This window comes from Diorhabda sublineata, chromosome 11 (genome assembly GCF_026230105.1).
Source record: "Diorhabda sublineata isolate icDioSubl1.1 chromosome 11, icDioSubl1.1, whole genome shotgun sequence".
Taxonomy (NCBI): Eukaryota; Metazoa; Arthropoda; class Insecta; order Coleoptera; family Chrysomelidae; genus Diorhabda; species Diorhabda sublineata.
Window position 1 is genome coordinate 194,329 of NC_079484.1, and position 23,803 is coordinate 218,131.

General features: G+C 32.3%; 5 protein-coding genes and 1 long non-coding RNA gene across 6 annotated transcripts in view; 1 reads left to right on the top strand and 5 right to left on the bottom strand.

Moving 5' to 3' along the window:
- LOC130450080 (TNF receptor-associated factor 4) overlaps nucleotides 1-23,803 on the bottom strand; it is a 41,569-nt gene that overhangs the window by 12,841 nt on the left and 4,925 nt on the right. The window lies entirely within an intron of this gene.
- LOC130450086 (uncharacterized) lies at nucleotides 402-22,917 on the bottom strand. The gene is made up of 3 exons (XM_056788280.1): nucleotides 22,708-22,917; nucleotides 1,327-1,652; nucleotides 402-1,260 (listed from the first exon to the last, which is right to left on the bottom strand). Exons 2-3 carry the CDS (start codon nucleotides 1,560-1,562, stop codon nucleotides 486-488), a joined length of 1,011 nt encoding a protein of 336 aa, XP_056644258.1. The 5' UTR covers nucleotides 1,563-1,652; nucleotides 22,708-22,917; the 3' UTR covers nucleotides 402-485.
- On the bottom strand, nucleotides 6,723-8,555 carry LOC130450078 (uncharacterized). Its single transcript, XM_056788264.1, has 2 exons — nucleotides 7,994-8,555; nucleotides 6,723-7,929 (listed from the first exon to the last, which is right to left on the bottom strand). Exons 1-2 carry the CDS (start codon nucleotides 8,392-8,394, stop codon nucleotides 6,780-6,782), a joined length of 1,551 nt encoding a protein of 516 aa, XP_056644242.1. The 5' UTR covers nucleotides 8,395-8,555; the 3' UTR covers nucleotides 6,723-6,779.
- LOC130450087 (uncharacterized) lies at nucleotides 9,475-10,745 on the bottom strand. Its single transcript, XM_056788281.1, has 2 exons — nucleotides 10,407-10,745; nucleotides 9,475-10,328 (listed from the first exon to the last, which is right to left on the bottom strand). Exons 1-2 carry the CDS (start codon nucleotides 10,580-10,582, stop codon nucleotides 9,563-9,565), a joined length of 942 nt encoding a protein of 313 aa, XP_056644259.1. The 5' UTR covers nucleotides 10,583-10,745; the 3' UTR covers nucleotides 9,475-9,562.
- Nucleotides 12,403-14,473, bottom strand: LOC130450085 (uncharacterized). The gene is made up of 3 exons (XM_056788279.1): nucleotides 13,206-14,473; nucleotides 13,029-13,145; nucleotides 12,403-12,974 (listed from the first exon to the last, which is right to left on the bottom strand). Exons 1-3 carry the CDS (start codon nucleotides 13,745-13,747, stop codon nucleotides 12,467-12,469), a joined length of 1,167 nt encoding a protein of 388 aa, XP_056644257.1. The 5' UTR covers nucleotides 13,748-14,473; the 3' UTR covers nucleotides 12,403-12,466.
- LOC130450089 (uncharacterized) lies at nucleotides 18,756-20,662 on the top strand. The gene is made up of 2 exons (XR_008910534.1): nucleotides 18,756-19,009; nucleotides 20,425-20,662. It is a non-coding gene; the product is annotated as an uncharacterized LOC130450089 (long non-coding RNA).

Here is a 23,803-nt window from a genome sequence, read left to right on the forward strand (position 1 = left end):
GGGGCGGAAACGAGATTTTATATACACCGAACCTCTTAATTTCGAGATACCAAGTGTTAAAGTTATCGGTTTTGTTGGACTTGTAGTGTTCGAGTGAAAAAATAACTGCATTTCGTGAAAATATTAAAAATAATTATCTACAAAGTCTTTCTTTTCGAATTATCCGTAAATACAAAAAAATTTAGTCCCGTTAAACAGATTCGAAAGCCTAAAATGAGTATCTTTTACTTCTAAATCCGATCCTGGAGTGTTTTTTTTATAATTAGAAATGTCTAAGAGGGCGAGTCATAGAATAATTATGCCGAAATCCGTTGTGAAGAATACAAACGAGAAGCGTTAAGATTTACTGGTTTGTGTTGAAGAATGTTTTAAAAAACTTGGGACTGGAAGTAACAAACATATTTATAACAAAATGCTATTTATTCGTAAAAACATAACAATAACATATATCTGGCAACGTGAATTACATCATAGCGAGGAATATTTCATTGTTGTCCATAGAAAGGAGTCGAACGTTGTTTCCACGACCAAACTTGGGGTTCTTGTTGTTTGCCATACCACCACGTTTGAGGGTAGTATTCCTCTTGGTCCCAACGCCATACTTGTGGCACCTGTTTTTGATCGTACCATTGATCGGTTAAATCGAATTGTTGCTTTTCGTATTTGTTCCAAGGAAATCTCCATTCTTGTCCTTTCTTTTCGGTCCATTCTAAAGGCTGTTCCCATCTTTGATGGTAGCTCGTTTCGTACGGTACTTCTCTTCCCATTTTGCCTTGGTCGAGGTAGTTGAAGAAACGCGTCCACGGGTTGGTTTGATCGAATCGTTGTTCGTAATTGTTCATCGCAGATCCGGATTCGACTTGTTTCAAATAAGGCAACACGTGGAATTGTAAACGGTAGACGAATTCGGTCCATTGTACCAAATCTTCTTGAGATAGGGGGCGGTTAGGGAAATAATTCCCGTATTTCATGATATGGTTCATGATTTGTTCGCGATTGTACGGGACTCGTTCGTAATTCTCGTACAAATCTTGGAAAATGTGATACATAACTTGTTCGAAAGACCACGTCGTCCTCATATCCGATTGCTTTTGCTGGTAACGTTGAAAATATTGTTGGAAATAGGGTAAAACTTTTTCGTAGTTTAATGTTTCGCCGTAAGGATAATATTCCGGGAAATATTTAACAAACATTTTACGTAAAAGTTCTTCGTCGGAAAATTCGGTGTATCTTTTCAGGTTCGTCCATTCGTTCGAGATACTAAAAATAAATAATAAACGTTTCCATTACACCGAAAATTAAATGTATAAATTATTTATTTCTCACCTGTTTTGATTCCAGAAATCTTCTCGGTGTTGTTGCCAAGGCATATATTTTTGGAAATACCTTTCGTACCAATTATTTTGGTAATCGGGTTCGTATTGTTGTCGGTTCCAGTAGCTAGGTGTCTGATAGAATTGCGGTCTGTCGGATTGGACGTCTACTAGAACGTGTTTCGATAAAGTTACTGGCACACATGCGCAGTAAGCTACCGCCAACGACAAAACAACCAAATACTTCATGTTGTTGTTGTTGCACTTTACCACGAAAAGTGTATGCCGTTCCGATATTTTACAATCCTTTTTATACTAGATTTTCGGTTGGCCGTTGACCTGTTGTTAATTAATTAATCACATTTTCGAAAATTATTAACAAGATAATTGGAGATATTTTCTTAAAATAGTTTTATTACAATAAATTTTATCGTATTGTTTTGCTGTTTCGATAGATTTATCGAAAAGGTGGATGTCACCCGCGTATCTTTATTTCGTTATTTAAAAAAAAAATAATCGCCTCCGTTTCTTTCATCGGAAAATTTTTATTAATCATACGATTTTTTCGTTTTTTCATCAAGAAGAGTATCCGACAGAAACGAGGCACGTTTCAAAGTATCCAAATATGAATTATTTACTTACTTATCATAGTTTGCAAACTTTTTTTTTTTTCTGTTATTGCAACACCCGGGGCTTAAATAATGACGGGGGGTCCTTGAGGAATTCGGAAACCCAAAAAATCCGGCCCTGTGTAATTGTGACGTTAAATAAGAACCGAATTTTTGATTTTATCGACCAAATAGAACCAAAATAGCACTTCACAATCAAAAATCTACTCGTATTTTCGATTATTTCACGGTTATTCGAAAGTTATTCGAAATCGATTCGACGACGGCGAAACTGCTTATCTGAGACATGGGATACGGACCTGACGATTCGACGAAGATGTCGTTGATTCACTATATTAAAAATTGGATAGGAATAAGAACCAATCGAGTATCGAAATCGTACCACCAAATGGAGGATAAATTGACGAGAAATCGTCGCAAACATCCATTAATGGATAGTAGAAAAAGAAGAAGAAACGGACCAATTATATTATGAAGATATTAGACGCGTGATTCGGGTGTTATATATGCTACGATTTTCCGAAAAACGACGACTTTATTCAATTCGATCAATCAGATTTGTCGTACAATATAAAAAATTTCTTTTTTAAAAGTTGTAGATGTCGATAAAATCTATTGAACTATTTTTCTTTATAGAAATTAACTTTTTTTTAACGTTTTTTTTTTGATCATATATTCGATAAAATTAAACAAAAATGTAATTTTTCCATTACCTTTGCGCAATTAAACGATTACAAAATTGGAAGTAATTATTACGAGAATTGTCAATTTCAAAATTTAGATTTTTGTTAATATTTTAACGTTTTTTTTTTTATTAAGAAATAGCCGTAGATGTGTCCAAATGAAAGAAATTTTGATCATTATAAGGAAAAACTCGATAAAATTAACAAAAATGTCATTTTTCCATTACCTTTGCGCAATTAAGCGATTACAAAATTGGAAGTAATTATTACGAGAATTGTCAATTTCAAAATTTAGATTTTTGTTAATATTTTAACGTTTTTTTTTTTATTAAGAAATAGCCGTAGATGTGTCCAAATGAAAGAAATTTTGATCATTATAAGGAAAAACTCGATAAAATTAACAAAAATGTCATTTTTCCATTACCTTTGCGCAATTAAGCGATTACAAAATTGGAAGTAATTATTACGAGAATTGTCAATTTCAAAATTTAGATTTTTGTTAATATTTTAACGTTTTTTTTTTTATTAAGAAATAGCCGTAGATGTGTCCAAATGAAAGAAATTTTGATCATTATAAGGAAAAACTCGATAAAATTAACAAAAATGTCATTTTTCCATTACCTTTGCGCAATTAAGCGATTACAAAATTGGAAGTAATTATTACGAGAATTGTCAATTTCAAAATTTAGATTTTTGTTAATATTTTAACGTTTTTTTTTTTTATTAAGAAATAGCCGTAGATGTGTCCAAATGAAAGAAATTTTGATCATTATAAGGAAAAACTCGATAAAATTAACAAAAATGTCATTTTTCCATTACCTTTGCGCAATTAAACGATTACAAAATTGGAAGTAATTATTACGAGAATTGTCAATTTCAAAATTTAGATTTTTGTTAATATTTTAACGTTTTTTTTTTTATTAAGAAATAGCCGTAGATGTGTCCAAATGAAAGAAATTTTGATCATTATAAGGAAAAACTCGATAAAATTAACAAAAATGTCATTTTTCCATTACCTTTGCGCAATTAAGCGATTACAAAATTGGAAGTAATTATTACGAGAATTGTCAATTTCAAAATTTAGATTTTTGTTAATATTTTAACGTTTTTTTTTTTATTAAGAAATAGCCGTAGATGTGTCCAAATGAAAGAAATTTTGATCATTATAAGGAAAAACTCGATAAAATTAACAAAAATGTCATTTTTCCATTACCTTTGCGCAATTAAACGATTACAAAATTGGAAGTAATTATTACGAGAATTGTCAATTTCAAAATTTAGATTTTTGTTAATATTTTAACGTTTTTTTTTTTATTAAGAAATAGCCGTAGATGTGTCCAAATGAAAGAAATTTTGATCATTATAAGGAAAAACTCGATAAAATTAACAAAAATGTCATTTTTCCATTACCTTTGCGCAATTAAACGATTACAAAATTGGAAGTAATTATTACGAGAATTGTCAATTTCAAAGTTTAGATTTTTGTTAATATTTTAACGTTTTTTTTTTATTAAGAAATAGCCGTAGATGTGTCCAAATGAAAGAAATTTTGATCATTATTAGGAAAAACTCGATAAAATTAACAAAAATGTCATTTTTCCATTACCTTTGCGCAATTAAGCGATTACAAAATTGGAAGTAATTATTACGAGAATTGTCAATTTCAAAATTTAGATTTTTGTTAATATTTTAACGTTTTTTTTTTTATTAAGAAATAGCCGTAGATGTGTCCAAATGAAAGAAATTTTGATCATTATAAGGAAAAACTCGATAAAATTAACAAAAATGTCATTTTTCCATTACCTTTGCGCAATTAAGCGATTACAAAATTGGAAGTAATTATTACGAGAATTGTCAATTTCAAAATTTAGATTTTTGTTAATATTTTAACGTTTTTTTTTTTATTAAGAAATAGCCGTAGATGTGTCCAAATGAAAGAAATTTTGATCATTATAAGGAAAAACTCGATAAAATTAACAAAAATGTCATTTTTCCATTACCTTTGCGCAATTAAGCGATTACAAAATTGGAAGTAATTATTACGAGAATTGTCAATTTCAAAATTTAGATTTTTGTTAATATTTTAACGTTTTTTTTTTTATTAAGAAATAGCCGTAGATGTGTCCAAATGAAAGAAATTTTGATCATTATAAGGAAAAACTCGATAAAATTAACAAAAATGTCATTTTTCCATTACCTTTGCGCAATTAAGCGATTACAAAATTGGAAGTAATTATTACGAGAATTGTCAATTTCAAAATTTAGATTTTTGTTAATATTTTAACGTTTTTTTTTTTTATTAAGAAATAGCCGTAGATGTGTCCAAATGAAAGAAATTTTGATCATTATAAGGAAAAACTCGATAAAATTAACAAAAATGTCATTTTTCCATTACCTTTGCGCAATTAAGCGATTACAAAATTGGAAGTAATTATTACGAGAATTGTCAATTTCAAAATTTAGATTTTTGTTAATATTTTAACGTTTTTTTTTTTTATTAAGAAATAGCCGTAGATGTGTCCAAATGAAAGAAATTTTGATCATTATTAGGAAAAACTCGATAAAATTAACAAAAATGTCATTTTTCCATTACCTTTGCGCAATTAAACGATTACAAAATTGGAAGTAATTATTACGAGAATTGTCAATTTCAAAATTTAGATTTTTGTTAATATTTTCATTTATAAGCCATTACCTATCGATATTTGATTGAATTTTGAAAATATTTTCTTCCTACGGACAAAGAATGAACCGAGTTTTATATTTCTCTTCAGATCTACAGGTTTCGTCACAATTTATTTCTCAGTCGATTAATTAATAAAGGGGTCTATGAAATAGGTTATGTCGGGTGACTAACTAAAAAAAAACACATTTTTTTGTCAAAAAAATCGATTTTATTTATTAATGTAATCACCTCCAATCGTTCCAATGCTTCTAAAACAAAATGGGCTTCAGTTTCAGCAACTGCTTCTTCATTTGAGCAGAAATTTATTACCGACGATCATTTTTTTGATATCAGTAGTCACTGGGTACCAGATCTGGACTATACGTTCAATTTAAACGTAGTTACCATCGATTTGTGAATCGGTTTTTTTTTGAGGCCGTTTTTGCATTCAACTGCTTTAAAAAAACTCTATATATGATTGGCTATCGTTTATTTTTGCGTTTAGGAGATAATTTATGTACAATATTTCATGTTCATGCCAAATTAATGAAGCCATAACTTTCCCAGTTGACTGTTGTGTCTTCGGACGCGGTTCGCCGGCTACAATTCACTCGGATGATGATAGCATCGGTTCCGGAAGGATCCGTGTTTCATCCATTGTCGCATTTCCATTGTAAACATGACCAAACACTGCTCTGAATCGTCAAAACGTGCACACACATCCAAAAAACTTTCTCGTGGTCAAATGTTTATGTATATTTGTAAACATACTGCATTCTAGTATCTTTACTGCTTTAGCTAATTCACGCGATATCAATTTACGATTAGTTATAACCAATTTATGGATTTTTTTTATGTTTAATGGAGTAACCACCTCGATTGGACGATCAGAACGTGTTCGCCATCATCGGTGGCTCTACGACCACGTTCAAATCCATCAAACCATAAACAAATTGTTCGGATAACGCTTTTAAAACCTGTACAAGATTTTATTCAACAAGAAACAATGACATATTAACACACTCCATTATTTTGTTGGCTGTCACTTTTGTCTGACAGATCGAACTTTGACATATAGTCTTTTGAAGGTTGGTACTTCACAAACGTCATATGGATTTGACAATGACAGCGTCATTTATGTGTCAGTCACACGACTTATTGAGTGATGTAATACTTTGTGGTATTTAATTTTTACATTGTTTTTTTTTTGTAACTGGTTGCAGTATTTTCGAATCGTTGAACCGTTTTCCCAAATAAAAATTTCCGGTTTGTTTTGAATCGCAAAAAGAAATAAGATTCTGAAAGTTTTCCCAAAAAGTTCGAAATTCTAATTTTTGTCCACTCATCTTTTATCGAGTTTCGTAAGATATTTTGCTTGGGAATCTTGGGAAAACGAACGGATTCCACGAAAATTAAATAAAAACGAAACGGATAAATGCGAATTATTTATTTAGACAACGTGAAAAATGGAAAACATAACAAAGTATACTCAGTATACGGTCTGGTATCTACGATAAATATTATCGCCGGGGAATGCGGTCATACCTTCTCGTTCGTACTTTTGTTGGGGCAACAAGTACCAGAATTGATGGTAGGGATATTCCTGTTCTTGTTCGTAACGTTGTTGACTATATTCGGACGGATATTGTCTTTGGAGGAACGAATACCATGGTAGTTGATGGTACTGTTCGAGATCTTCGCGCGGTCGGTAAACCATTTGGTCGGCGACTTCTCCGGATAGATGTTTTTCCCGATTTTCCTTCACCAATTGCACAATTTGTTGATGGATCTCTTTCTGTTGATAATACAATTGCTTCGGAACCAAATCACCTTCAACGGTCAATTCGATTAATCTTTGATAGAAATTGAAGTAATGGTTAAGAACTATTTCGGGAATTACTTCTCCCATTTTATGAATCGAAGCGAAATAGTATCTGACATACTCCTGTTGGTAAATCAAGTGTTGGATCAAAGCCGGAATGAAAGTTTCTACTTGTCGGTAGGTCAATTCCTCGAGGGCGATCAATTCTTGAGGTAAAACATCTTGATGTTGATAGAAAAATTGGAATTGTCGTTTAACGTGGACGTGTTGGAAGAAGATTTGTTGGATCAAACGGTAGACCTGTTCGGAAAGAACGTTATGTTGAATATAAAATTGTCGATGGATCGAAGAAAAACCGCGTTGAACTCTTTGTACGATCATCCGATCGACGAAGGACTTTTGATAAGTTAATCTTTCGATTAAATGATGGATTCGTCGGTAGACGATTCTTTGTCTATTAACCAGATCGCTGGAAGCGAAATGTTGTTGCTGAAGTGAATTTTCAATTTCGTAAGTTACAACGGATTGTTGATGAATCAAATCTTCGATACATTTTTCAGCTTGGCGGTTCAAGAGCGCCTGGCGTTCGGTTATCTCTTGTACAAACTCCTCCTCGGAAACCGTTCCGGTTAAATGAAGTTGTTCAACTTGTTGGTTTATCCATTGTTGTTGAACGGTCCATTTATACAGATCCCGATCGAAAGAATCTTGTTCGAAAAGTGTATTATCGTATTGTTCCAAAAATTGTCGATGGCTTGGAATTGATACGAACCATTCTCCGTGCAGACCGTAATCTTGCGATTCCGTTACAACGTCGCTATAAAAAAAAATTAAAAATAAATTAAACCAAATAGAAAAATTAGAATATCGATCGTATTTACCTAACTTGGTGCGTACGGCATTTAAGATCCCAATCCCGCATAACATCCGATAAAGTTTGATCCAAAACTCCGGCTTGTACCAAAAATTGAATTTTCGTCAATAACGCGTAGAAGGAAGTTTCGTCTAAGGTACCTTCGTAATGTTTCAGAACGGCGCGAAGGGCGTCGAATTGATTATTGTTCGCTTCGTCGATTTCTAATGTCCTCGGTACCGATCCGGGTGTTTTGACGACTACGTTAAGTACTCTCGGTCTGGTAAGGCTGTTGAAAATATCCAATTCGTAACCGTTGAAGCTTTTCAAAGTGATCGTACCATCTTCTCCGAAGGTTAAATACCTACCGGTAAAAGTTGGTAGAGCGACGCTGAACGCAACTAAACCAAAAAGTAGTAGAACCTTCATGTTTGCGCACGGTTAGCGAATGTGCCTTCCGTCGATTCTTCCTTCGAATTTATATGATTTTTTCAATCGATGTCCTCTTATTTTGATATGTCTTTATCGACCCTTGGTGATGACTTGTATTATCGGTCATTGTTAAGGTCAACGCGTCGAACAAGGTCGAATTTAACAAACAACACATCGAATAAATTATGTTTTAGTTATTGATCCGATTGTAAAATCCGTTTTTTTTTTTTTTCATTATAGTTTTCGTCAAATTAATAAGATTGTTTCATATTATATCTAACAATTTGCACTCACATCATAAAAATTGTATTTTAATCTACGGAGATGGTTCCAGAGCCACCTGGTGTAAGCTAGAGGTGGCGGTAGTTCCTTACCACTGTATCATGTAAACGTGGACAAAATTGTTCGTTTGGATACAAATAAAATATCGAGTAGTAGGAAAGTTTAGACGAGACTGTACGTCCTACGAAGCCCAACAACTCATCGGTCGATCAAATGAGGTGAAAATTCCGGAAATTTTGTAAAAAAAAAAACCTTAAAGTGATACTAGATAATCGTCGATTGATAGTACACGAGCTAGTAGATATAGTAGACGTGTCGAAAAGTGTAGTACATCGTATATTAACTGGTAATTTGGACACGAGTAAGGAGTGTACAAATGGAAGTCGTGAAGACGTTCCCATCGAGTGTTTTGACAGAAATATAACCAAGTTTCATAACCACGGGTCCGTCATTTCACATTCCAAACTATAGAACAATCGAATCAAAGGTCTGGAAAGGGAGAATTAGTTCGAAAGAAGGCTGAGACAGTTCCATTTGTAGACAAGGTCGTGGCGTCGATTCTTTGGGACGCGCGTGGGATAATTTTCATTGACCATTTTGAAAACGACAAAACTATGAAGAAGAGATCAAGCAAAAACGAAAATGTATCAACGATACAACGCACCAGCAAAGACATTCGTTATTGCCTCGGATTTTTCGATGTTTCTCGACTCGAAATGACTTTTTTGAGAAACCTGACGATTCTTATTTAAAAAAAATTATTAAACATCGCTAGGAAAAATATATAAAAATAAATTAAACCAAAAAAAACTTGCGATAGATACTTTATTTCAGATACAAATTTATTTAAAAAAAGTTTTTGTGGACGATCCGATTTATTTTTTTAGTAGCGGGGGGTCTTGTGCGATATAGCGTAAGCTTCTTTAAGCAAAAGTATAATTTCGTGATGAAGTCGTTGTTCTTTGTCAACCAATTCTTGAGGAACGAAATCCGCGCCGCTAATCAATTGCGTCAACTCGATACAAATAGTAGTTTGTTGCGGGACGAGTTCTTGCGGAATGGGTTGTTTCCGTCGAACGAAAAACCGGAACAGATCTTGGAAATACTCTTGTTGTTCGACCAATTGCTCGATCAACGACTGGACGTACAACTCTACTTGTCGATAAGTAATTTTCTGGTATACCAATAATTCTTCTCGAGAGACGTTTCCATCTTTAATTTGTCGTCTAAGACAATTTTGTTGCGCCAATATTTGTTCGATTAATTGTCGTACTTGTCGGTAAACGATTCCGCGCTGATTGAACAAATCGGAATCGGGAGAACCCCAACCGGAAGCGAAACATCTACGGATTATATCGATAAGGAAAGTTTCCCGTCGTACCAATTCTCGAAGCATATATTGCACTTGTCGATAAACGAATCTTTGTTCCGTTATTAACATTTTAGAAATAACGAGTTTTTGTTCGATTTGACTATTAACAAATGCTTGTTTTCGAATCAAATCGTCGATTATTACTTGAGCTTTCCGGTTAAGTAACATCTGTCGATATTTCACTTCCTGATTAATCGATTTATTTCGTTCGATCGATTCGTTTACTACGTCGTTAACGATTTTTTGTTGGACAGTCCACTGTTCGATTTCGGGAGTCCTGATTGCGAAAAACAAAATTCCCTAATTAATAATTAGAAAAAAAAAAAAACAACGAATAATTAATAATCGAACTTACTGTTTACTGTTATTACCGTCTTGTTTTATTGGCCAAAAGTGTCCAGAATAATCGAGAGTATTCGATTCTTGTATACTAATCGCTTTTCGAAGTAAAGTGTCATAACTTTTTATTTGGAAGTACGTCGGAATGGAGGTGCAAACAGACACCAAACAAAATAAAATTATTATCTTCATGTCGGTCGAAGATTACGCCCGATTCAACAGATTTCGTAGTATTTATAGGAAATTTAAAGAGGCCTTGTTTACCATCGTATTTTTTTTTTCTAGTAAACATTTCTTGGTAACAGGTCGTAGCGGTCAACGCATTTATTTAATTTCGTAATAAAAATAACATCGAATCTTACGATTTATATTAAAACGATCGTATTTTTGATATAATTAAATTCGGTAATAAATAGTTTCGTTCCGAATTTTCAACGATAATTTCGTTTCTAACCTAACAAAGTTATAATTTTTCCATATAATCCGCATATATTGCATAGAATTTTTTTTTTTTAATTTCGATTTATCACCCTTAACGACCGTATTATTAATATATCGTGCCAAAGGTCAATATCAGTGAATAACAACTTATTATTATTTTTATTTAAAATTTCGATAAAAATTAAGCGATTATTATAATTACCTTTGATTAATTATTTATCGTAAATAAAATATATACGCCGACGTTTGGCTATTAAATAACGAAATCCACTCATTCCCGCGCCACGCAACTTTCCGTACGTTTATTTTTCCATTTTCTTTGGTGAAGCTCCGATTTACCGTTTCCATCGATTCAAATCGGATCCCTTTCAAAGCACATCCCTTTTTCTAACCCTCGAAGGAAATCTTAGCAGATCCGGCTTTCGCACAGACTTTTGTCACGTGTAATTCTTCGGTAATAATCCGGATCTGCACGAACAATTCGGTTGAATCTTCAGAGAATTGTCCCCGAGGAATTTGAGATATTTCAAATATTATAATAGTGACGGCAACGTGTTTTTTGGGGACCCGGTTTCGTTATTTAATAACCAGACCTCGTATTAATACATCTATTGAAACTTGCGATAAATAACTTGAAAAGAAGAAGATTATTTTCGAAATACCCCCCGTATTCATAGTTTAATAAAATAAGTTGGGTTGTTGATTCGTATAAACGATCCCAGCTTGATAATTTTCAATGTTTATAAATAAGCGAAATAATTATTTATTCAAAACCATATTGTCGATGTATTATTTCAAAATATATATATACGAATGCAATTTTTTTTTCCCGTAAAAGATGAGTATTTTAATTAAGTAGGTATTTTTTTTTTTTTTTTTTTTTTTTCGAGTACAAATCGGCTACAAACTGGAGAAAATAATTGGCTATAAAATTTTAATAGTTTCGGTACAAATACCTGCGTCTAGAATTTAATTAATCAATTTATATATAATGGAATTACCGATGAATGTGGAAAAATTGTTGAAATGCGTATTCTGTTAAGTAATTAGACGATATTGTAAATGATAGAAATAGTTTAAACAATTTTTAACGACTTTTCTTGTGTATTATTTCGGAAACGTCTTTGTATTTGTATTTTTTCCATCAAATCCCTTCAAATACTTAAGTTTGCATTAGAATTATCGAGAATCATTCAATATTTTTTCAATTAGAATAAAATCCTTTTCCTTTCCCAGAGAAATAGATACTGAAATGTCTCTTATTTTCACTTCCACCCTGTACAATTCTGGTAAATATGGAACCGAAAATTTATTATTTTTGCCACGCCCACAACCGGAAGTGGCCATTATTATTAACGGATATCGAATTGACGCAATTGATGTCTGTCAAATTTTCACGAAAAATCAATAGATAAAATGAAAATTTAATAACTCTCGTTAGGTTAGGTTAAATTTTTCGCAAATGCCAAAGAGATTTCTTTTCCAAGTACGAAAATATATGGTTAGATACATAGTTTTGAGGTTAACACGTCACGTCAAATTCGTTATTTTTCAATTGACATCAACAACGGTTTGTTTGAAAAGATATTTTTATTAAATAAAATAGATAAAATGATATCAGAGTATTAAATACATTCAAGCATATTGTATCGGTGCTCGTCGTTGTTCTTCCATCGTAAACATACTTCTCGGTTGATATTTAACGTCCTCCATCATATCTTGGTACATCATCCGTTGCTCCATCATTCTTTGGTTCATCATTTGTCGCGCCATTTCAGATATCATCATTCTTTCGTTATCTTCATCTAATAAAAATTCTCCTGTTCGTTTCGTAATCGGATATTGATACGTCCAAACTCGAGGTACCGCACGTTGTTGCATTTCGGGAAAATCATAACGATATCGAGGTTCTCCCATAACTTTTTCCCAAAAACTACTCATCGGTGTCACGTAACTTTGTCTGCGCTGTTCGTACATCTCCGGATATCTTTGTAAATAACCCGGGGACGTGTATCGTCGGTACATCATATCTCGCGGTCCGTCCATCATCGAATCAAATCGGTTGTAATCGGTTCCGTAACTAAACGGATAGTTTGATTCCGAATTCATGAAATATCGCGCGGGGGTAACGCCTTCCGTAGATCTAAAAACCAAATAACGAATATATATCGAATCGATTGATATTTTTAGTACTTACGAGTATTTCTGAGACGCGATAAATCTCGGCGAAGTGTCTTTTCGAAGAGGAACCACCGCGAATTTTCCGATGTTGTTACCTTGTACGTTTTCGGCTTCTCCGGTTGAAAGAACGGCACTGCAATGGGGGGAGAAAAAAAATAAATTAACCGACAAAATAAACGATTATTTAACTTACCTTAATTCACGCATGCGTGCGATTCCGTCTTTCGTCGGTATAACAACGTCGTTAACCATAATTTTCGGTATAATAGAATCGGTTTTAAACAGTTCTCGCATATATTCAGGCGATTCTACGTGTTTCAAAATTTCCAACATATTTTCGTTCAACAATTTTTTTTGAACGAAACTTTCGATTACATCGAGAATTTCGTTGTACGTAACATCGTCTACGGCACCTTCGTATCTACCGAATACATTTTCGACAATATCGTATTGTGCGTAATCGTCCCCTAAGATGTTCGTCGATTGTTCGTGTAGAAATTCGTCCCCGGCGACGGTTCGTAATTTCGAAGGTTCGTTTATTCGAAATTCGCCTTTCGTTCCATCGGAATTCTCGTAGAAAACGTCCATCTTTCTTATATCTTTCGATCTCGTAATGGAAAGCTGATAATTCGACGAAGTAATTGTTATTACCCCATTCTTCAGACCGATACGTCTACCGGTAGTAGGTAAAGTAACGCAAACCGTTACCAAACAAAGTAATATCGGTACCTTCATCTTTGCGAACTATTCGATTTGTGATTCGATCAAAATTTTCGCATACTATTTTATAGTCGATTATTTCGACATTGTTTACTCGTTCTTAACGAGTTTATCACCCTTGAAAACGTTCTCAGGGGCATCGGTTTTGTTTTATCGCTTTATTATAATCGTACGCACAAACTATTGACCCCCGAATAGTCTACGATGAGATGGAAACTAAATTTCTAAACCTCGAGCTTCCAAATAACGATTTCTTGGACCTACGCTATTATAGTCTTTGGACTATTCTCCGAAGATGATAATTAGATTATCGAAACTAGTGTTTCTAGATGAGTTACGTAAAACTGCAACTCGAGTTTCTGAACATTCTGATCATCGGCAAGGTCGACAACTGCGAGAATTTTTTTTTTATTGGGAATTTATTAATGTAAAAAACGAACTATTGAACAAAAAAATGTATCCAGCTCCGTGGTGGGGCGACGATAATGACCCGGGGGGCCAGCCGTTCATACACTCCATTCGAAAAACGAAAATTTTTCGACTTAAAACCCCATAGGAAGCATAAAACTTACAAAGTTTTCATAATTCATAATTGGGATTTGATCTAGAGAAATTTTTATGTTTCAAACATGAATTAATACGCTCGGTCCCCCCGAGCCATCGAGGGGTTGTGGTTATCGCTAATATTTGCCCCCTTATAAATTATTTTCAGGCACTATTCGAATCCGTATGGATTTAAAATGTTTGTTAAACAATTTAATCGAATAAATATTAATTAGAAAAATAAGTCTGGTAAACAAATTGTAGCGATTTTACAATAATTACTTATCGTCCTCTAAATATAACTGTTTGTTGTTATGGGATATTTTTGAAAACAATTTAGCTCCCGCTGTTATCGAATTTTATTTGTAATATTGTATTGATAAAATTTTAAATCAATTATCCGAATATCCTCGGAAAAATTTTGAAAAAATTCGGTTTAAATTAATGGTTAATTCGATTTAATGGTAATTTTACGTGGTATTTAATTTAAATATTGATATTTGATGAATAAATCTACTGTATTTAAACTTTTGGGGTCGTACGGATTCATTTTGAACAATTAATTTAATTGTAAAGTACGTTGAAAAAAATACGTTATTAATTATCTTCATTCTACGTAAAGTTTTACATTTTAAAAATTCATTTTCTCATTTACCATTGTACCAAATTTAAAAAAAAAAAGTGTATTACTGAACAGAGGACTAAAATCCCTTTCCAACAAGGCGCCGCACGACCCCCTTTCTTATTTGAAATGTTCGATGGGGCGCTTATAATTCAAAGGGGGGGTTCTGGAGGGGGATAATATCGAAAAATTTTTTTTAAATTTTCGTTTTTGTAGCGGATTTATTTTAGGACATTTGGTTTGCTTTTCAAACAGTACTCCCCCTTCCCACGCCCCTCAAAATTCTCTGTAACAGTCATACTATTTTTTAATGGTGAAAATTTTCGATTTTTCAACATTAATTTTTAATATTGTAACACTCGATTACAATAAACGATTTTGAGAATGTTTTTGTTCATAAAATTTTATCAATTACTTAATAAAAAAAGGTACGAAGTGAGAAAAGGTCAATTTTTAGAGAAATTTTTATTATTTTCGAATATAAAAAATATGATAAATCAACATTTTTCTATACATTTTTTTTTCAATTCGTTCGTTTTTTTGTATAAATTATGAAAAAAAATATATAAACTTAATTTAATTATTTGGGAAAAAGTTATAAATAATTATACGTGAACGAGTGGATTTTCATGAACATTTAAAGCCCCGAAACCACTATAAGTTTAAAATTTTTTTTATTCCCGTAATTTTTTTCGTAAATTCGACGAAACAACGAATATTTTAAAAAAAAATTCATCGAAATCGGACGATTTTTTCGAATTTTCAGAGCCAAATTATCAATTTAACAATAAAAATCGACCTGTTTTAATTTTTTTTCTCACATAGTATATAATAACGCCATTTTGATAAATTAATGTACACCACTGTGGCCCAAATGTAAATCTAAAATTGAATTCTCCAAAAGTCGGTTGTAGTTACGAAAAAGAAAAAAAAAATTATCCTCGTATATTTTTCATTAAACGAAAAGTTCCAATAGAATATCAACATTTTAAAAATAATTCAGTTAAATCATATTTTCTAACACAAATAAATCGTTAGACGAAAAACCTGTTTATAAACCGTTAAAAGTTTTTTTTTTTTTGGTTCCAATTTTATTTGTAGAATGTTATTTCTTAGATATGTTAATCATCGATATTTATATTTATTAAATATAATTATTAATACTTCAAAAGTGGATTCTAAGAACAAATATTACATTTTGCAAAACTAAAGTCCGTTTTAATTTGCGAGTTTCCAGCCTAACTGTCCAATTTACTTCATTAAAATGAAAAAATTTACAATGGAAAAGTTTCCACACAACAAATCCTTCCTATCCATGTGGAAATTCAACGTTGACTTTTATTACAATTTCTGGATCATACCTCGTATATTTCCAAATATGCAAAAGTGTACGAGTTGTTTATATTTCTGCACCTCTGTCAATATCATTTTAATATTTTTATACGATTCAAAATTTAAACAACAAATTTTGTAAATCTAATTTTTTATAAAGTTTTTTATCCTCTAAACCCATTTGATGTGACGACTAAGTCGTAACGATTATTATTGGTCGACAACGGTGACGTGATCAAAGAAGAATCTGGGTCTTAAAAACATTGTTGATAGTCAAGATCGCAATCGCAACGGATAGCAGGTTAATATTTATTGTGTCATCAAGTGTATATAAATTCCATCTATTTTATTTTAGATTTCTCTTAATTTTAACTAAAGAAAGAAAATCATCAATTATTTGTTTTATACCAAACGGTGATTTATTCACAAATAACGGGTATCAAAAAATACGATAAGCACTAAAAAATTTTTAATACACAAAGCTGTAAACGACTGGTCCAGCCCACTTCGAGCACAAATCGTTAATAGTCACTCACAAAGATCGAAGGATGTCGGTTGTCAAATGTCAAATATTATGGGTGCGTTCAGAAATTCAATTTGTGGCAAAACATCAACGTTAAATAAAATTCATTCAACTTTTAAACTTTCTCTGGACTTGTACAAATATTTCAAGATCAAAATTAGCCAAATCGATCCAGCCATTGTCGAGTTTTAGCGATATTAACGAATAATAATAATTCATTTTCATACATACAGGATGTCCCACGACGACTTAAAACTATCCGTATATATGGCAAAATACTCTTAGTAGAATCATGAAAATTTGTACGTTTGGGTTTTAGGATACGATCTTTTTAACTAAAATATTTTCAAAGATGGCCGACTTCCGGTTCTACTTGAAATCGACTGTAACTTTGTTATTTTAAATAGAACACCCTGTATATTAATACATTTTTGAAATATACGTAAAATTTCAGTATAGTTTTGCTTAAAAACTTTTTTCAAAAAATGCGTATTTTTCGAGTTATTAAAAATTTTTTTTGCAAAAATAATCCATCTTTTAGTTGTTGTCAATTTTCTTGGAATAATGAAATATTATATCGACGCAACGACGTTAAAAACGATGAAGCTTTCGACATTTTTACGAATCAACTTTATCTAAGAGACACCGTTTTGTCATAAAAAAAATATGCGGAAATTTCTTTCAATAAAAGAACCGATTCAATATCAAGAGATTAAGAGACTTTATAGTTTTTTCCAAGTAACAATTTCGTGCGTTGTTCGATGATTTTGATACGTTGACATTCCTCGACCATGTGGTGGTTAACAACATTTTTTATTACGAACTCCATAGACGTCGTTAATTCTTCATAGATTTCTACGGAATAAATTCGTGTCGAAGTACCACCAACCACAATCAGGAACGTCCTATTACGATTGACAACTATGACCGGAAGTAGTATCCATTACATTAATCGATCAAAGTCCGATTCGAACCTAGTCATATCACGATGATACAAATTTTTAGATACAAATATCACGTTTCTTCATAAACTGGAAACATATAATGGCAAATAAAAAGTTATCTAACCTAACTTTCTCCAAAGAAAAATTGTGGACGCCGCTGCTACTGACACATACTTTTCATTTCTTCTTCTCGGAACCCAAGTAAACGATTCTATTGTGTACAAATTGTATATAAATAATAAATGCACACATAATATATCTTTGAAGAACGAAAAAAAAAAAAGAAATACGATCTACGTTAGATTAAGCCCTTAAATAAACATTTCAACGGTTCCATCCTATTATAATATATGTAAAAAAGGAATCTTTTGTAAATAGGTCATTGTTGGGGTTGAATTTCGAGCTCCGCAAGATAGATATTGTCCGTCAAACGAATTTAAATGTGAATAGAAACGTGAAAAGATTTTAATCGGGTTGATGAACTCGGTTTTATGTAACAAGAAGTTTCTATAGTTCCTAATAAACACACTGTAGAATAAAAATGACATGAAGCGTAAACCCCTTCGTCATATATACGCGTTAATCATAATAGTCTATCCGACCCCAATAGAAAATTTCCCACAATAATTGAAAATAGGGGAAATTAAGATTTCTATCTCTGGTTATTAATTACATCATACGCGGTTCAAAGTAATCGAAACTATACATTTGGTTGAATCATCCACTTTAACTAAATTATTACCACCCTTGTAATAGCCTCATGAAATATATTTACACTAAACTCTTGTTCATTTTAGAATATTAATTGATGCAATTACAAAATGAACGCGTTTAACTGGAAACATATTTATTTGAAGCCAACTTACAGTTGAACACAGTATTGTCAGATTTCACAGTTAATATTTATCATCTGAATGCATCGAACGTTTCACAAATAATAATTATTTATACGCGTCTTGATTTTAATTAAAAATCTATAAGAATCAGGCTTTAGTCCTCATTAAGTTTGGTGAACGGGAAATATTTTCCACAATTGTCACAATTGATCTCAATAAAATAATTTCGCTAGAAAAAGTTTGAGAAAAAATATAAGCTTGGCAACATCGCTGTATATCATCTGTTTTCGTTTACGTGAAAATGGCTGCCTTTGTTTACTAAATATTGAGAAAGAATATTGAATAGATTTGTTAAAGTGAAATATATTTGAGTGTTTAGATATTGTTTAAGCGATACAATAGTGCGAAGACAATGGGTAAATCGTGTTATGTTTGTATAAAAGTGGATTATTTGAATCTTAACCTTTCATTTCATAAGTGAGTATCAGTACCTTAATTGTTAAGTGCAATTTTGATATAACGACTTCCTCGATTTAACAAATTCTTCGTAATCCCCTTGAATTTTTTGCGAACAACCTCTTTATAACGAATTTTCAACTATCAAGAAACAGTATAAATACCTCTAATTAACGAATTTTATCAACCCAAAACCTTTACATAAAGTTACCTACCAAATTGTTTTTAAATAAAAAAATAAATACAGCAATTTGACGAAAATGTGTTATCATTTATTAATAGTTGTTTTTTATAACAAGATAAGTACGTAATGTCGAATAAAACTATTTTTGACCAACTTAACCTCAACATAACAAATCTCAGTTCAACGAATATTTATTTGTTATATCGAGGCTGTACTGTAAATCGACTTTTTACAATATAAAATTGTAGATTTCGTACGAATGTAGAGCAAAGAAAAAAGTGGCAAGATGTATTGAAAATACAGGAAACAGATTTACCCACACAAAAACTTATATTTGTTGCTCTCATTTCAAAGCAAACGATTTTCAATGGAAAGGAATAAATTTACCATACTTTGAATCAGATAGCAGTACAGATGACGAGGTATCTTCCAGTATTAATTTAAGTAATTTCAGGTAAAAAATTATGTTAAATTTGGGGATATTAAACCCCGTACTTCTTGGCAGCAACATTTGAAAAGTATTTATTGTCTGTTTAAAAAATGTTGTTAATTCATATTACAAATTTTCACAAGAACTATTTTTTGGTGCCGTTAGTAGTAGTAGAGGTGGATTCAACAATAATCCTACTTCACATCAATTTGAAAATACATCTAATTCACCAAGAAATAAAAGCAGGAGATTCGGGGAAAATTATTAGATCGGATTCTACTGGCATATTGCATTGTAGTACCCAAGGACCTAGTAAAACTGATGATATTCGAAAAGATGCAGAATTTGAAAACCGATTCAAGTAAAATATCGAATAATTTCAGTATTTAACCTCGGAATTTGACTGATTATATTTAAGATGTAGTTAATTATATTGCGGGATTTGTTTAAGACAAATTATTAATTGCAAACATTGCTTTTTCTCCATATAACAAACGCTTTATATTTAGTAATTAAGGTATATAAGTGTTCCGAAGAATATTTTCGATTTTTCAACAACAATATAAAGAATTTGGAATTGGTTTTTATTTCGGAAACAGTAGCTAACTTGCCTAGTACCGTTTTGAATGAATTTAATGCGAATTCATCACGAAACGAATAAAACAAATAGGAAAAACAAAACTTTTCAAAAACCAGTAACGTTTGCTTTTTAATTTTGTTCATAGTTATTCCGTTCCTACAAATGTGTCATGTGTGTTATGATGTCCATGGTCACGATCATATAAATAACGTTTAACGTTATCAATTTTTTTTTTTTTTCAGCAGAAATTACATCTTCAATTAGTTGTTACTTTGGTACGTTGGTTATTACCGTTTGACGGCGGCGGTCAGACGGCTGGAACCTAGACTCCCATCGTCTCCTTCATGATTACCAGTATTGCAATTATGGAATGTGTGTATCGGACAGTCGTCGCCGGAAGTTTCCCCGCCTCACAACACATACATAACATATAACTATTTTGATGCTTAATTAAATAAAACATATTTCAAGTTATAAAAATTAGTTTTTAGTCATTAATACCCGAGAAATATTGCGGCCCCTTCGGAACAACGCGCGTTCGCCGATCGAAAAACAAAAAACGAAAGAGTGAAACCATGCAAAACGAACACTCGGTGTTGCTTATCTTCGCCCTTATGGTAACAATATTATTTACCGGAAGAAGAAACAAAAAATGTAAAGCGCGTTTGCAACAACACGTGCGTTCGTGTCTTGATGACACTAATTTCCGATATGATATTTAATATTTTTCAATTCGCTGAAAAAACCCCCCGATCAAAACGTTTATTTTCCGTAATTTGTAACTGTAATGGATAATAAATAAAATTCAACAACCCCCGACACACTCGAACCCTAATTTGTACTTCGGACTACCTACCCTTATGGAAGCTAACAAACAAAACTCAAGGCCACCGACGAGACCTACCATCTGGGAGAAAGATGGGTGGATGTTTTAATAGGCCGGTCAATTTCGGTATTATCGCAATTTATTTCGAATTAGTTTAATTTTGGTTTCCAAAACGAGCGATTTTCGAAAAATATTGAATCTCTAACGATTATTAAAACTGAAATTAATCCGAAAATACGAGGGCGTATTGATATCTACGAATAATAAATTACTAGAAGTGTAAGTGTAAAGTTTGACGTCAAAAAAGTAAACCAGAGTTACGCGATAAGTTAATATGTCCACCGAAATTGTGAAAATATGCTTGGTGATCGATGTCCTTCGTGAAAAATTGGTTGAAGATGATGTCAGATCGGTTTCTGTGTCATTATTTTGGATATTTGAATCACCGAATATTTCAAACGAACGCGTTCGTCATATGGTTCACGTCAATTTGGACATGGGGAAAATTGGCTGCAAAATGGATCCCCAAATGTTCGAATGTTGACTTCTTAAACCGAATTGTTGCTATGGATGAGACTCGGGTACATTTCTACGATCCAGAAACAAGGCAACAATCGATGGAACGGCGATACTCTGGTTCTCCAAGACCTAAGAAGTTTCCAAGTGTCCAAAAAGTTCTTGCTTCAGTTTTTTTGAATAACGGTAGAACAAATTAAAGAGAAAAGACGCGGAAAGCTATCCAAAGATGATTTGTTTTTGTAGGACAACGCCCCTGCGCACAAATCTCATTTTGCCATGCAAAAAATTCGTGATTTATGGTTTGAATTACTACAACAAAACCCTTATTCGCCAGATTTGGTTCCGTCCGACTATCATCTCTTTCCTCAACCGAAAAAAAGTTTAAAACGTCGTAAATATGTCGAGTAATAAAATATTTAGACAAACATAATAACAAAAAGTAAATGACGCCAAACCTTGTAGACGGTTCTACGATTTTCCCGAGGAAAATTCAATATTTTTTCGATATATATCGAAATATAAAGTTGACTGAGCGACGAATATCTAATAATACAAAACCACAAGTCACCGGTCTAAAATATAGTGAAATCGACAGATGTGCACACGCCGAACCGGAAGATACGAGATGAAATAAGACACCACCCTGTTCTTCGTCCCGATATCGGTCCTTTATTCTTTCGAAAATTTTACATTAACCCCCCCACAAATTAAAACACGTGTTAGAAAATCGTAAATTTTGATACGAGGTTCAAATTACTACATATTATATTAAACGTACTGGTTTTTTTTTTAAATATATATACATAATAAATAAGTACGAGTCCTCGAGAGTTAAGTACATAATACGTAAATAATAACACCGAGGCAGGAAACAAAACTCTTTCTTTTATGCTCCAAGTATTTCTGCACCCTAACATATGTTTCAAAATTACTAGTTTCGTTGAAGTAACAATGGTAATTGTGAAATGCTTTGGTTGCCACTTTAGCAGATGTGAATTTTCAAAACCGAAAATGTATATTGAAGACACGTTTTCTTATATATATATATATAATCGTAATGAGATGGTTTAACCCGATACGTAAATCAAAATAATAAATTAGAATTTGTTATAACTCCGACGTATAAAATTGAAATACGATTCAAGCGTGTAAAATATTATTCATAGTATTCGAGTCTTACCAATCTTTATGTCATTCTCGGACACGTACAATTCACCAAACAGATAATGTTTATAATAGAGATTAATAAATTCCACTGCCGCATTGATAGAGACTAATGGCCGTCATTTGAGATGTACGGCAGTCTCGAAATCTATACAGAACCTAACCGACCCCATAAAAATTGAATTAGAATTTGATAAACCTTCACTCTAAATTATAATTCGTTCTTAATCATAATATTAGTATATAAATCGTGTGTTTGACACATAAATGACGCTGTCAATGTCAAATCCATATGACGTTTGTGAAGTACCAACCTTCAAAAGACTATATGTCAAATTTCATGACATTTCGATTGATTGGTACATTTTTTGTTCTTCGAAACAATTTTTTTTATTAGGAAGCGTCGTTCAATGTAAACTATTTAATCTGTATTAGCTTCGAACGTATGTATTGTAAATTAACTTAGTTGGCTTAAGTGAAAGAACACACATCCGTTTCAAAAATACATTGAACTTTACAGTAACTGTATTTTTTTCAACTATTTTTATTATTGTGTTTTTTTTTTCGCCACATCGGCTTTAGAAATGATTATATTTCGTAATAAATGTAGATATAGATATAGAAATAAAGTTTTTAATCAATTTCTTTCGCGTATAGTCGATACGAGGGTCACGCCATTTTATATCCAACCAAACTGTCACACACGCAAACATTTCTTTTCCTAAAAACAAATTTACAACCAAAGTAGAAATATCAAACGACAAATATGAATAATATGAATAATATTCATTATACCGGGGTAGTTTCAAATATTCTTAACGTCACGTTATACAGTATTTGATCCGAAGGTACTTGGAGACGTTTACCAGTTCCAAAACTTAACCTAACCTAGATTTTCGTTTTCGTATTCTCGTTACAATTGAGTTATGAGTTATTGGTAAAACCGTAAAGACATAAGAATCTATTAGCATTAATATCGTTAATAATCTAATTGAGAAAGCGGTAGAGCACGATTGGAATTATTTAAACCGTTCGAGTTTGAAGAACACCATCTTCATTGACCATGAAATTATTCGTGGTTCCAAGAAGGTAAGCACGGCACACGATCGTTA

What these genes read in the sequence shown, in the direction of transcription:
- LOC130450087 (XM_056788281.1), bottom strand. Translation starts at nt 10,582, where the DNA reads ATGAAGATAATAATTTTATTTTGTTTGGTGTCTGTTTGCACCTCCATT. An exon ending in GACGGTAATAACAGTAAACA is followed by an intron (nt 10,329 to 10,406) that starts GTAAGTTCGATT and finishes TTTCGCAATCAG; the next exon opens with GACTCCCGAAATCGAACAGT.
- LOC130450086 (XM_056788280.1), bottom strand. Translation starts at nt 1,562, where the DNA reads ATGAAGTATTTGGTTGTTTTGTCGTTGGCGGTAGCTTACTGCGCATGT. An exon ending in GATTTCTGGAATCAAAACAG is followed by an intron (nt 1,261 to 1,326) that starts GTGAGAAATAAA and finishes ATTTATTTTTAG; the next exon opens with TATCTCGAACGAATGGACGA.
- LOC130450085 (XM_056788279.1), bottom strand. Translation starts at nt 13,747, where the DNA reads ATGAAGGTACCGATATTACTTTGTTTGGTAACGGTTTGCGTTACTTTA. An exon ending in GCACGCATGCGTGAATTAAG is followed by an intron (nt 13,146 to 13,205) that starts GTAAGTTAAATA and finishes CCCCCATTGCAG; the next exon opens with TGCCGTTCTTTCAACCGGAG. An exon ending in ATCGCGTCTCAGAAATACTC is followed by an intron (nt 12,975 to 13,028) that starts GTAAGTACTAAA and finishes TTTGGTTTTTAG; the next exon opens with ATCTACGGAAGGCGTTACCC.
- LOC130450078 (XM_056788264.1), bottom strand. Translation starts at nt 8,394, where the DNA reads ATGAAGGTTCTACTACTTTTTGGTTTAGTTGCGTTCAGCGTCGCTCTA. An exon ending in TGCCGTACGCACCAAGTTAG is followed by an intron (nt 7,930 to 7,993) that starts GTAAATACGATC and finishes TTTTTTTTATAG; the next exon opens with CGACGTTGTAACGGAATCGC.